We start from the raw sequence: 13,867 nt of genomic DNA, 5'->3' as shown, positions 1-13,867 counted from the left end.
CCTTTGAGGGTATTCCTTTCACGAGACCTTCTTTACTCTTCGGTGGCCCGAAGGGACTGACCTTGGGAGGAGATGGCGTGTCAACAGAGCAGCACGCTTCACCCCAACTCTCAGGCAGCCGCCCCACCTCCTACCAACCCAGCTATCACGGCGCGGCCAGCCAAGCGAATTGCTCAGCAGGCGCCTGGCTTGCAACGCCATTGGCTGCTTCGGCGCCTTCACGTGAAAAAGGCAGCGCAGCGGTAGATAAGCGGCAGCAGCGAGCTGGCGTGGAGGAGAGTCTGTAAGAGGAGCTCGGCGGCGAGGTGGGCGCTGTGCCCTCCGTAGTGGCCCGCTAAGCGGTGCAGAAGCCCTGGCTGCAGCTTCTGCAGGCTCGTCAAGCTGCCCTGGACCTTCTCGGGTCGAGCTTGCTCTGTGTAACCAAGTTATGCCAGGTAAGTCTCATGAGGGCAATATTGAAAGCGTTGGTGGTACCAGTTGAGGAGGCAGTTCTTGCAAGCTGACTCCAGCGCCCTGGTAGCCAAGTGGGGTTTTGGTCGATGCTGTAGCTCTCCTCTCTAGATATTGGAGCACTGAACTCAGTGGGGCTTAATTCTATGGGAGATCGGGCTCTATCCCTGCTTCGTCACGAGGACGGTTCAATTGTTGCTGCAGTGGGGCAGGATTGCATTTTCGAAATGCGTGTTCAAGACTGCTAGTGATTGCCTGCAAGGCTGTACTCCGACTAGCCACATTTTTGGTACGAAGTTGTGCCGTCTCTTCACTTTGGTATGGTGAACGTTTATGTTTGCTCTGAAATGATTGTGTTTAAAACTTTTTGTTCTTTTCAGCTTCCTTGGTTTGGGTTAATCTGTTGCCGTGTAATGCTGTGTAATAATTATAATTTTTCAAGTAACAAAACTTCACCTTCTGGGATGCTTTCAAAGTGAATTGTGAATCCCACAAAGTTGGAGAACGATGAAGTTGGGGGAGGGGTCATGACTGGCTATTTCTTTCTCTCCCACCCCCCTTCTCTTGGTGTCTAGCAGCATCACCTAGCTGAAGCATGGAAGATGTATATTGCCCCCATTCCTGAAAAATCTTCTAAGTGGCTATAGTTGGGGACTTGTTTCCTACATGCAGTTTATAGATCTCCAAGTTTGCAGGGCCTATTGTAAGCTTGGCACGTATACACTCATGCTGACATGGGTTTTGTTTATTTGGGTGAGGGGAAACTGCAGTAATCAAACAGTTTCCTCCCAAACAAACCAGCCATTGTAAGACTTAAATGGTTCCTGTCATAAATTCCGCATTATTTTAAAGACTAACCTAGGAAACCAGAATTGGCAACAGTGAAGTGTGCTTGGGGACTGGTTAATTCTGGCCTCTGGTATGTAATATAAACAAAGCTTTTCACAGGAGTACTGACTTGTATATTGTCTTTGAAAACACCTAGAACTGCTGAGCTCGAGGGGATTTATTTAATGTATTTTACATAAATTCTTCCAGACATGGATGAGCAGTGTTTTGAATTATCTTGCAGGGTATTTCATAAAACATTACATGAGATATCCTCAGTGTGGTTTGTAAGAAATCCCACAAAAGGGATATAAAGCTAAGTACTTAACTGGAGCTTATGAATGCTGGTTTATATGTAGAATGAGCACATGAAACATGCTGGAAGGTTTTAGAGTGTTGTGACTACTATTATTCTGTGTATACATATAGTTTGAACTTGTGACTGCTTGCTAAATGTGTGAAATGTGCACTTAATCTAAATCATAGATGAATACAAGTTCAAAATTAATCCCAAACCCAATGTGGAATCAGCGCATTACTCTGAATAACCTATTACTACTGCTTCAGTTCTTCTGTTTGCTGTCATCTACAGGTCTGGTTAATCTTGCTTATGACTGAATTATTTAAAGCCCTGCAGCCAGTGTATCATGAATTATGAAAAGAGTAAGGGCAGTCACTAGGTGTCTGCAGAAACTCTGCCTAGTATGCGTTTGATGCAAAAAGAAACCCGACTTTCCTGTGTTTAAATTTCAGAATGATCCAAGTGTTGGACCCAAGACCTCTTTCCAGTTCCATCATGCCTGTAGATGTGGCCATGAGAATCTGTCTGGCTCATTCTCCACCTGTGAAGAGCTTTCTCAGTCCACTTGATGAATACCGGAGAAGAAACTTTGTGGACCGATTTAAGCCTCTTAGACCATGCCTCCATGTGAAACGTGAGACTGAGTCTCAAAGCCGTGACTGGAAACGCTCCGCTGGCCAAACCAAAAAGAGAGTGGTCTTTGCAGATTCTAAAGGTCTCTCTTTGACTGCAATCCACGTCTTCTCTGAATTCCAGGAGAACCCAGCATGGGATCTTCAGTTTGATTTGTTACATCTTGAAGACATAACAGCTGGCTTAAAACTGCACGAGGAAAAGAATTTGATTCTGGGTTTTACTCAGCCGTCAGCTGATTACTTAGACTTCCGGAACCGCTTGCAGAAAAATTTTGTCTGTCTTGAAAACTGCACCCTCCAAGAAAGAGCTGTGTCAGGGACCGTGAAAGTAAAAAATGTGAGTTTTGAGAAAAAGGTGCAGGTGCGGATCACCTACAACTCATGGAAGACTTATTCCGACATCGATTGCGTCTACATGAACAACGTGTATGGAGACTCTGACAATGATACCTTTTCTTTTGCTCTTGACTTGCCTCCAGCCATTCCTACTGAAGAGAAGATTGAATTTTGCATCTATTACCAAAGTGGAGAGCGTGACTTCTGGGACAATAATGATGGGCAGAACTACAAGATTGTCCATGCAGAATGGAAGTCTGATGGTGTCCAAGTGCCAGCATCACCCAAGAAAGACTGTATGACACTCAAGTCTTCAAAGAAAGTGCAGGAAATAGGCTGTGACCATTTCGGCAGCCCTCGGATATCTAATGGCCTTTTCCCTGAATGGCAAAGCTGGGGCAGGGTAGGAAACTCGTCTCCATACTGGTGAAGGAAATAAGCTACAGTGTTATCTGCTGTCAGCAGTGGAACATTAACTGGTATTCTAGAAGAATTTGCTGATGGCTGAAAAAACAAACCTGACTTGTTACAACCATGAAAAAAAAATCAACTAGCTCCATCAAAGATAGACTTGAGAGAGAATGCAAATTCAATGGCACTGCCGCCTCATGTAGGAAGGGACTGGTTTGTGCATGTATATGACTCTCTTTTTGATCTTCACTTGCCTTAATGAAAGGGGCTTATTAGGAAGTAACAAAATGTGTGCGGTGGCATTTTTGTAAGGGTCCAATTGTGTGGGGGGATGTTGAGTACAGAACCACAAAAGCAAAGATTGTACCTGTTATATAGACATATTGCAGGTTGTGAGAGATGCTGAACTGCCAACCCTGGGCCTAAATCAGGTCTGGACAAATCTTGATAGTAACACAATTCATAGTTTTAGGATTGTGGGATAGGAGTATCTCTCTTTCAGTGGGAGTAAAGGGAAGAGAAAGATGGGGAAAAGGTGTTATCGAGAACAGTGAAGGAAAGAGGGATCTGGTGTCTAAAATCCATGGAAGACTTCAGGGACATGCGAGAAGCGAGAAGAAAATGCCAATGAAGAACTTCAGTCCTTCTGCTCCAAGTACTTTTCACAAAAATGGTGGAGTGAAAAAGGGTTGCCAGTTCTTAGTCACCAGCAAGACAGGCAGAACTTTGATAGGTGCAGCTTTCCCCATATATGGAAAGGCTATGCATGTTACATTTGGAGAGAGGAGGGGAAAGAAGGCAGGAGGCAGTATGAGTTCAGAATGGTGCTGAGGGACTAGGCCTCTCCATAGTCATAGTCTCGGTTGTAGAAAGCCATCTTGCTAAACACTGGGCTTGTTCTGCTTTCATTAACCCTTGTGAAACCACAGTTCACAAGAAATACACACAGGCTATGCTTTAGAGAAAATACCATAGTTGTCCCAAGATTACACAAAGAATTTAGTTATAACAGACAGGCTGACTCTTGTGTGAAATGCCTTAAATTGTAGATATTGTTGACTGGTCTATTGTTTGTTTGTTTTTTTGCCTTGTAAAAGTTTCTCTACTTCCTTTCTATCTTGCTCACTGTTGCAGAGATTTTAGTAATACTTGCTCTTCTACAGAATAGCTCTTCACAACTGTGAAATAAACTTAAGCAAATGAAGTCCTTCATATTGAAGGGATGATAATGTAGCTGTACTTCTCAAGCTAATCAGTTTAAAAGAACTATGCACCTTGCACATAAATAGAAATAGATTTTAATCATGTTCATACCTCATTTTCTCCACAGCTTTTACAGCTGCCGATAGTTTTGTGCGTGACTTCATAACTGTATTAATCTTTTCCAAAAAAGATCACATTTGTAATTAATAGCACAAGACTTTGGACACAGACCGCATTGGACAAAACAAAATGGGAGTGCACACACATCGCTATGTTCACTTACCTGTTTTGTAGTGGTGGTGTTTGTCTATGGAACATGTAAATCACAGTGTTTGCCATGCCAATACTGAGATGGAATTTGCATTGTAAAAAAAGGGAAAAGCCTCTTCCACTTTTTAAAAAATGTATCTCACTACTGTGTGTTCTTTTTTAAAAACAAATAAATCGTGTTTTTTGATAATTGTGGTGGTATCTATTCTACTTGAACATCAGGGTACATTTCTGAGTGAGAGAAGGGGTAGGAATTAGGATTCATCCCAAAACTGAGTAGCCAAAAGCAGAGATATTTTATAACCAGCAGCAGATGATATCTAATATTTTGCTCTTCCTGCCCCTTCATGAGCTGCTGTTGGCTGCCATTTGCTGTGTGGAAAGGACAGGATTCTTAAAAGCTCTTCAGGAATTCCCTGGCAGTCATCTCTTACACCCTTCTGTTACAATGTAGGCTCACTATTCGCCAGACCTCAGTATTTTCATTTGGAGCCATTAAGGCTATCATGTAGCATTACACCAGCAAATGGAACTCAGTGTGGTGAAAAGCGCACACAAGCTTGAAGATGAGGGTTGGTTTAGCAGTACACAGAACAGAACACCACCCCATAATATTGTTTCAGTAACATTGTCCTGGTGGCCACTGAGTGTGAAAGGCTAAAGGGTGTGTATGCTAAAGTAATCAAATGGCATGGCTTTTGTACACAGGCTTTGGCCAAGTGTAGCTCATGCTCAGAGACTCCTGGAGGGTTGGAACAGCATATCTCTGTACCCTCCTACTGGAATACAAACAGTGGGCATGATTTAGCCATTAATACTTACAGGAACTAAGGCTTTATGTGGCAATTTTGCCCTTGACCAAGCATATGTAGCTTTATTGTTAAAAATTCTCTCTCTCCCCTTGAGGGGTGGGGGGAAGGACCAACTACTGATAGCCACACAGGCAAATATTGAGTTTAATCATGATACCCATGGCTGAAAAGCCCATTTTCCAAACAGTGTATGTTGATAGAGCACTCCTGCCAGAGATCCACCCTGATTCCTGCAGTTTTCAATCACAAATATGCAGCTTCCCCCACAGTAGATCCAAAACTGCCTTAAAGGTTGTAGTGCAAACCAGTACATTGTGAACAGTGCAGTCAGCCGCAGCGTGATCAAGAGGAGGGTGGGGGGAGGCTTGTACCGAGCTGATGATATAAGAAGTATTTTCTTTGGAGGAGCACTTGGCTTGAGAATTCCCACTGGCTAAGACATAAATTTAGCACACTACATCAGGTCATTCTAGGAGAAAGGAAAGTGGAAATAAAAGCACACTGCAAGCTCTTACGCCTTTCGGGGATGAAGGGCATACTGTCACAAACATGATTTGGATGAACAGAATGCTGGTTATACCATTAATTATTTAGTTCAGGCCATTAAAATCTCGCTATGACTTCCCCTCACTTCCCTTAAAAGTGTTCCTAAACAAAAACATAACATGAATTGTAGTCCAAGTGTGGCCTAGAAAAGAACTCCCCCCCCATCTGCAAATCAAGGGGCTCAGTTTTTTTAAAAATGTGTTTGCCTGGTATATCAAAGGACTCTGACCTGAATGGAATCTTATGCATGCCATACATACCTGAGAATGTATTTCCCCCTTAGGTTGTAGCTGCTGACCTTTTAAAGCTCTGGGGAACTGGAGGCAGGACAAAGTTTCAAGTGTTAAGAATGAAAGTCCAGAAAATAATAAATATAAAAGAATAGCACGTTGCATGTTCAATAGGAAATGCTGTAGATATTTGTATCTCATATGCATGTTAAAGGCTACAGCAGACTGAGCTGAATCACTGGATTCATTAACGTGCTCTATCCAGCTTTGCATGTCTGAATTCTAGGGTGAATTAGTTTTTCCATGTGAACTGGGCCCGAACTTATTTTGGAAATGGGCTGAATCAGTTGGTGAGCCTCTCTTGGCCTGAACAGCAACCAAGCTGGAATGAAAGCAGCCATAGCTTGAGTAAAATTCCTTAATGCCGCAATTCTCAGCTCAGCTTGCTATTTGCCTGCTGTGGGTCACCATAGTCACCATAGTCACCATAGTAGGACAATGATGTTACATCACTTCTGGAAAAAAACATGGAAGTGATGTCATGCCTCTCTAGGAATAAGTGGAAACTCTATGGCTTTATCCAACAGGGCCCTTTAGGTTCCCATTTCCCAGACTCCTCCTGGCATCTAGCTGCTGACTGGCAGCTCTATCCTTTTCTCAGAATGGTTCCCCTGCACTCCATATGCCCTACCCAACAGTTTTGGAAATATCTGCTTTAAGACTGAGCAGTGTTAGAAATCTGCAAAGAAGGAATTTTAAAATGTGTGGAGCAGTTAACACAAATGCTTTTCTGCATGACAGCACAGCAAGTGCTGTTTTATTTTAGCACCGTGTACCATTCACCAGAAAAAGTACTCATTGGTTGGATCCCATCTAAGAATACTGAGGATGGAAGGATTTCCTCCACGGAGGATAGTGTTGCTAGGTTGATGCCTGGCAGCTGCAGGAGTCTTGGTGGCAGGGCAAGGGGGGAACATGATTATCACCAAGGTACTCAATGTCATTTCTCCCACCCCACCAACTGTTCTCCCACCAGACCCAGAGGAAAGGATGAGTAGGCCTGTAGTGGGTAAATGATATGCCTGCCCTGATGGAGCATGCCTTCCCCTCCTTCTTTCTGTACTGCAGGCAGCTCAACATGTTCCTCAAATACTGCTTCTGGGGAAAGGAGATCTCAGGTTACTATAATAGCACTGACATACCATTTTTGTCATGCTGTCTGTGGTTTAACATGACTTCTGGAAGGAATAAACTTTACATGGGTTGTGGTTGATTTTACTTACACTGAGCTGCAAATAAGAAGCAGGGCAACTATATGAAAACAGAAATGACAAACTGTATGGGTTGTTTCCCATGGTTGTGGAAATGGGCAAATTCTTACAGTACAGATTAAACACCCCCTTCCTTCCTCCAAGTCCCGTACCATGTCTTTTTTTCCAAGGTAAAATACAGTATTGCATAGAGGGGTCAGAGTATGAGTGTCATACTGTGAGGCTGTCATGTCTTTGGAACAAGATACCCAGGATCTTACTCTTGATGTGAGGACTCAGAATAACTTGCCTGAGCATGAATCCCTCTGGGGAAATACTAGTATATCAAGTGTTGGCTTAACTAAACAGCTGCTGAGAGACTACAAAGTCTCACAAGGGCTCACTGTGCTGTTTTCTGATTCCCTGCCTCATACCAAAAGTGGTTTTCAGTGTTCTCACTCTCTGGACAACAAGATCAGCAATGGATTGAGACCCATCCTCCCTTTCTCTTTCCACGCAGTAGCTCCTCCTCTTCCTCGGCCACACATGAGAAGGGAAAATGTAGAGGCTGCTGGTTGGCATCACCATCAGTTGGTGCACTGGTGTCAAACTCGCGGCCCTCCAGATGTTACGGACTACAGCTCCCATCATCCCCTGCCAGCACGGTGCTGGCAGGGGATTATGGGAACTGTAGTCCATAACATCTGGAGGGGCACGAGTTTGACACCTATGAGTTAGTGGAAACAGCACTGCCTTGCACTTGCTAGGACATTATATCAACAGACTTTGATGCCTGCCTGCTCAGACACAAGCAAAGGGAAGGGGGAGAGCTTCTGAAAAAGGGTCTAGTAGGGAGACTGAATCCACTGAAGCAGATTTTAAGGGGTTTTGTGGGCCTTTGGGAAGCAGAATATATGTTGGGCCCCTTTTGCCTGTCTATTTAGTACCTCCAGTAGCTGCTGCCAACCTTTCTCCCACATAGTGATAAGACCCAGTCAGAGGAAGTAGGCATTGGCATGTAGAGAAGCCAGCCTCCACATGACACCTGTGGTTCCCCTGGAATTTCAGCTCATCTCCAGACTACAGGGATCAGTTCTTTGGAAAAAATGGTTGCCCTGGAAGTTGAACTCTACGGTATTGTACCCTACTGAGGCCTGTGTCCCCTCAGGCCCCATTCCCAAATGTCCAGGAGTTTCCCAATCTGGATCCAGCAATCCTGAAAGAAGAGTTGGTTTTTATATTCTCCTTTCCTCTATTGTTAAGACTCTCAAAACAGTTTACAATCCTGCCCCCCAACAACAGGTGTCATGTGATGCAAGTGGGGCTGAGAGAACTGTGACTCTATAGCCCAAGGTCACCCAGCAGGCTACATGTGCAAGAATGGGGAATCAAATCGGGTTCTACAGATTAGAGTCAGCTGCTCTTAACCACTATACTGTGCTGACTCTCCGTGGCATGTGTGATGGCAGCCATATACAGTTTGGTGTGGGGCAACACAACAGCACCAAGAATACCTGCAGCCATGTTTTTAAGGAGCTTGTATGGCTTTGTGTACATGATGGAACACTGGTGACATCCAGGCATTCTGTTAATGAGTGGGCTCCCCTGTCCGTATATGGGCCTCAGCTGATACCCAGTTTGCCAGCATATTTAATGCTTCAGTCAAAACTAGTGAGCCTTAAAAGTCTATCCTTTCTCTTCACACCATCCTTCTCCTGCTCTTCCTTCCTGAACTTCTCCCCCTCTTTAGCTTCAGCTTGTCCCTCAGATGCCCATGTTGCCCCTCAGAAATGGTGGCTTGCCATCTATTTCTTTGACTGGCATGGAGTGACATGGAACTAGAGCACTGTGCAATGCTTGAAGGAAGACCACTATCAAATCTGTGGTCCAGTGCCCCCTGCTGAACCTGGCAAAGTTGGGCTGGATGGCATTGTCAATGCTTTTAAAAAGTTCACATTTCAACTATAATTCAAATGGTATCTCAAATATACCTTGTAAATTTGGTGTGATGTCTACTTCAGTTATAATTTTTCCAGACTTCTGTGTTTGTTTTGTTGTTTGGAATAGGATACTGTTGCAAAGACTGCAACATAAAGGAGATGACCAGCCAGGATTGTTTTCCCAGTTGGGGTAAAATTAGCCTGAAAGGTAGAAGCAATTTTGAGCAGAAGAAGGCCCAAGGGGAAAGAGTTCAACAAGTTCCCACTCTTGCACTGGCATTTAGCTTTAAATTACAGCCCCCACCTCAGTGCCGGATTAGATGAAGAGAGGCCCTAGGCTATTCCAGGAAGATGGGGTCCATAAAATGAGATTCACTTCAGTGAAGTCCTGGAAGAACAAAATCCACACAGAAAATCAGTGCTAGTGTCATGGGCTTAAGACAGTAGTATTCTGAAATAGTCTGCAAGGAAATTTACTGAAGGCCTGTTTAGAGACTACAGCATGCTTTATGATAGCATGCACAAGAAAGGCCTATGATAGTGTAAAAAATATTATATACCTTGGCTGGAGGCCCCCGAGATTTTGAGGCCCTAGGCTTCAGCCCACCAAGCCTACAGATAAATCCTGCAATGCCCTATCCCCAGTTTGATTGATTTTCCAGTCTTTAAATTAACTATGAACACTGTCATTTTGATCTTTTTGTCATTATATAATTTCTCAATCGATACTAAAAATTAAAGTCAAGAAAAAACTTCATCCTTTAGAGGGGTTGTCTAGCCGATTTATGGATCTCCTTTTACTAACTGAGTGAACTATGTTGAGGTTAATTAGCAAACTCCCTTTTGCAAACCTACTGAATACACAGTGCAGGTAAATAAATTTAACCTTCACTGAAATTATGTTGTAACAGTGTCCTAAAGAGCCCTGAACTGAGTTTTGTTTTTTGGTTGAAAAGCAACAGGAACATGATAATCAGTGTCAACGATATATCTGAAATTCAGATACAATGTTCTGGGGGCCAATTGATTGCAGTGTATTGACAAATATATTAGGCAGATGGATTCCACATCCACAGCAGACAGAGGATTTAACCAACAATTCAGTCATCTGAAAAAAATACTATTAACATATAAAAAGACGTTATCTTCTTGGGACTGCATATTGAAGTAAGCAGATAGATATAGTTTGCCTCAAGGCAAGAGTCCATGGGAAGGATCTAAGCTCGTCCCACCCCTCAAAAGGAAGATAAAACTTGAGTTTTCAGATGGAAGTGCTGAAAATTGTAAAGGGGGTATGATTTTTAAATTCTGATTTTTATGCAGCTTTTTCAAAAAAATCATTGTTTTATTACATTGTAAGCTGTCTTGAGTTTGGCAAGGTAGAAAGTCAGAAAAATAAATACATAAACAAAACCTGCCCTTCCAGACTCTGTGAAAAGATCACATCAACTACTCAAATCACCCCACAGCTCCTGCGGCTTAAAAGATGCCTTCTTTCAGGTGCATCTCTGCACTTTTCTTTAAACTCAGTTGCATGTAAATTGTCAGATTGATGGATAATTAACACAGTTTAAAAGATTTTGTGGGCATATTCCCTCATTCTTCTGTTAATTTTCCTTTTAAAATAAAAAGGAGGTGTGAACTTAACTTGAACACTTCAGCTGCTACAACCTTTGTTAATTTAACCTGTGCCTTCCTGAAAGTGGGAATCAAATGATTTTTTTTGTTATGAATTTTCTACATTCCTGAAGAACACTGATAATTATTCAGGGATTATGAATTTGGTGGAATCTCTAAGTTTGGATTTATCCTGACATTAACAATATAAGAAATCAAAAATAAAATATTCAGTACTGTAACCCTTCTGTATAGAAAGTGAGTCCTCATTTGGAGTATTGTGTGCAGTTCTGGTCACTGAATCTCAAAAAGAACATTGTAGAGCCTGTTTCTTTGGACCTATAGGGCAAGTGGTTGGCCAATGTGTGAGACAAGATGATGAACAAGATGGACCACTGGTCTGATCCAGCAGGGCTCTTCTTATGTTTTTCTATACATGTAAGGTGTAAACATTCATATATTTTGTACCCCCTGAAGAAAGAGAGAGAGAGAAAAACCCAGACACACTCATAGTGTGGAGGAGAATATGGAACATATTTTTATGGGGGGATAATTTTCATGTGGAGGGTAATGTCCTTCTCTGTTCAATTAGCTATGGGCTGTAGTATCTCCACGATCCCAGCAGGAGGATACTTGGTATTGAGTAACTGTATCCAACGTTACCTCTGAGATGGAGTTTTTGTGAAATGCATCCATGAATTGTCAACTTCCAACAGTACAATTAATGTCTAACTACATTCATCTGTGAAAAGAAAATGGAGGGAACAGTGGTGTTAGTTTTCTTTGTCATTGCCTTTCTGTAGTCCCGCTGCAAAACAAAAATATCAGAAAAAACAAACTCATAGAGTCTGTGCTAGTCTTCGATTCCCTGTTGTGTCTCTACTCCAGTGTAAAGAAGTCACAGACTTATTTTAAATCTCTGGTAAATGCCCCTGCAATGCCTGAGCTTCAAGGCATGCACAGACAAATACATAACTCTACCTTTCAAAAGCCAATACAAAAATAAAATGAAATCACTGGGATATTATTCTGGTCTTTGCTGGAGGAGAGTCAGGCATGTTTCTGTCTGAGAGGCCCTCCAGACAATTTCTTATGGCTGTCAAGTTTTTTTTTTTTTAAAAACCCATCACAACAGTTTTGGCAATAGCTTTGCCTTGGAGGTGATAACAGATATTTGGTAAACAAAGGACATTGTGAGAAGGTACAGTGGTGTCAGAAGGAACTGGAATGGAATTATGGGAAGTGAAATGTCATGGCTATTAAGAACTTTCCATTAAAATGAATGGGAGAGAGGAGCGTAGCTCAGGCAGTGTCAGTTTCAATCATTTTTTAAAACAAAGAAACACTTTGGCTTTAGAGTTGAAAGCCTTGCATGTTCTTCTTTATTTCATGCAGATACCAAACCTAATAGTGTTACAGACCCCTTGCCAGGCAAATGTAAGTAACAGATGGTTGTTGTAGGCTTTCCGGATTGTGTGGCCGTGGTCTGGTGGATCTTGTTCCTAACCTTTCACCTGCCTCTGTGGCTGGCATCTTTAGAGGTGTATCACAGAGCAACAGAATTTCCACACAAGGCCTTCTCATATCCACTATGTACATGCAGCTAACATTTTAATGCCTGAAATGGGAGATTTGAAAACACCACAGGGCAGGATAAGGCACTTGTCCCCCACGCCTTTTCAAGTGCCAAAACGCCTGCACCCTATAGCCACAAAGACACTGTCACATCTAATTTGGCCCTCAACCTAAGAGTTCCACACAAATTAGGTCAGCGTTTACTGTGAAGCATGTTTGGGAATCCTGAACTTTGATGACTTGAATGTAAATTTGGAACTCTTTGACTGCTTGATATTTCTTATTGTACTGGAGAGCTACTGCAGAATCTCCTTTGGAGAACATATGCACATGGAAGTTGTCTGAGGGTCTGCTGTAGGAACTCTGCCAGACAACTGCAGAATGGCAGAATTTGCAACTGTTGCAAGTGGTTTTTCACTGATCTTTCACGTACCAATTATTTTCATTGTTGCTGCCGAGTATATCATATTGGAATGTATAAGCCATATTTGAACATTCTGTCGTCTCTTTTGCACTTTATTCTTGATTAAATTGCACTGTTCTTGCTATAGTGTTGTGTTACCATCCTGCAATGCAACAAAATAATTTCTGGTTGCAGGCTGCATAGCTGGAAGTGATGCACTTCACAGTGGGAGTCTGGGACACTCTGGGATCCCTAAAAAGCCTACAGCACTGATGGCAAACCTATGGCACAGGTGCCAGAGGTGGCACTCGGAGCCCTCTCTGTGGGCACATGCACACAGAATTTGTCATGTGGGGGCAGAAAATCACCCCCCCCCACACACACACATCTAGGCTGGCCTGAGCCTCTGAGCACGACATGCGTGCACTGCGGTGGGCAGGGAGGACTCGGCTGGCGGGCCTGGTGCCTGTGCTCTGGGTGGCTGCTGCCCAAGGGGGGCGGGTCAGAGGAGGCAGAGATGCTAGAGAAGCACAGCGTGGTGCGTGTGGGACTTGCTAGAGGCTGGAGCAGGCTGCCCCCTGCTCGAGCGGATGGGGCGGAGGAAGAGGGAGCCAACAGTTTTTTTCTAAACTAAAACCTCAGCATTCAGGTTAAATTGCTGGGTTGGCACTTTGCAATAAATAAGTGGGGTTTGGGTTGCAATTTGGGCACTCGGTCTCAAAAAGGTTCGCCATCACTGGCCTACAGCATTATGCAACACAGTGGTGCCAAATCTGTTTATGGAGCCAGAAAAGACGTCACAGCATCTCAAGGTGGCATTTTAAGCAGTCTTTACCCTCTTAGTCTCCTGGGGGTTGCCAGCCAATCAGTGGTGGGATCCAAAAATTTTAGTAACAGGTTCCCATGGTGGTGGGATTCAAACAGTGGCGTAGCGCCAATGGGGTTAGGTGGGGCACGACGGGGGCATGGCTGGGCGGGGCTGTGGCAAGGACGCAGCCACTGCGCCAGTCCTTGGGCGGGAAACGAATGCACACAGGCGCAGGCTGCCACGCACGCCGGT

At 43.4% G+C, this 13,867-nt stretch overlaps 1 protein-coding gene across 1 annotated transcript; it reads left to right on the top strand.

Annotated features, from left to right (window-relative positions):
* The first annotated feature begins 234 nt into the window (after positions 1-234).
* Positions 235-4,624, top strand: PPP1R3C (protein phosphatase 1 regulatory subunit 3C). Its single transcript, XM_048506644.1, has 2 exons — positions 235-434; positions 2,032-4,624. Exon 2 carries the CDS (start codon positions 2,033-2,035, stop codon positions 2,978-2,980), a length of 948 nt encoding a protein of 315 aa, XP_048362601.1. The 5' UTR covers positions 235-434; position 2,032; the 3' UTR covers positions 2,981-4,624.
* Positions 4,625-13,867: the final 9,243 nt, after the last annotated feature.

Source organism: Sphaerodactylus townsendi, linkage group LG08, assembly GCF_021028975.2.
Source record: "Sphaerodactylus townsendi isolate TG3544 linkage group LG08, MPM_Stown_v2.3, whole genome shotgun sequence".
NCBI lineage: Eukaryota > Metazoa > Chordata > Lepidosauria > Squamata > Sphaerodactylidae > Sphaerodactylus > Sphaerodactylus townsendi.
This window is presented reverse-complemented; position numbering and strand designations above follow the sequence as displayed.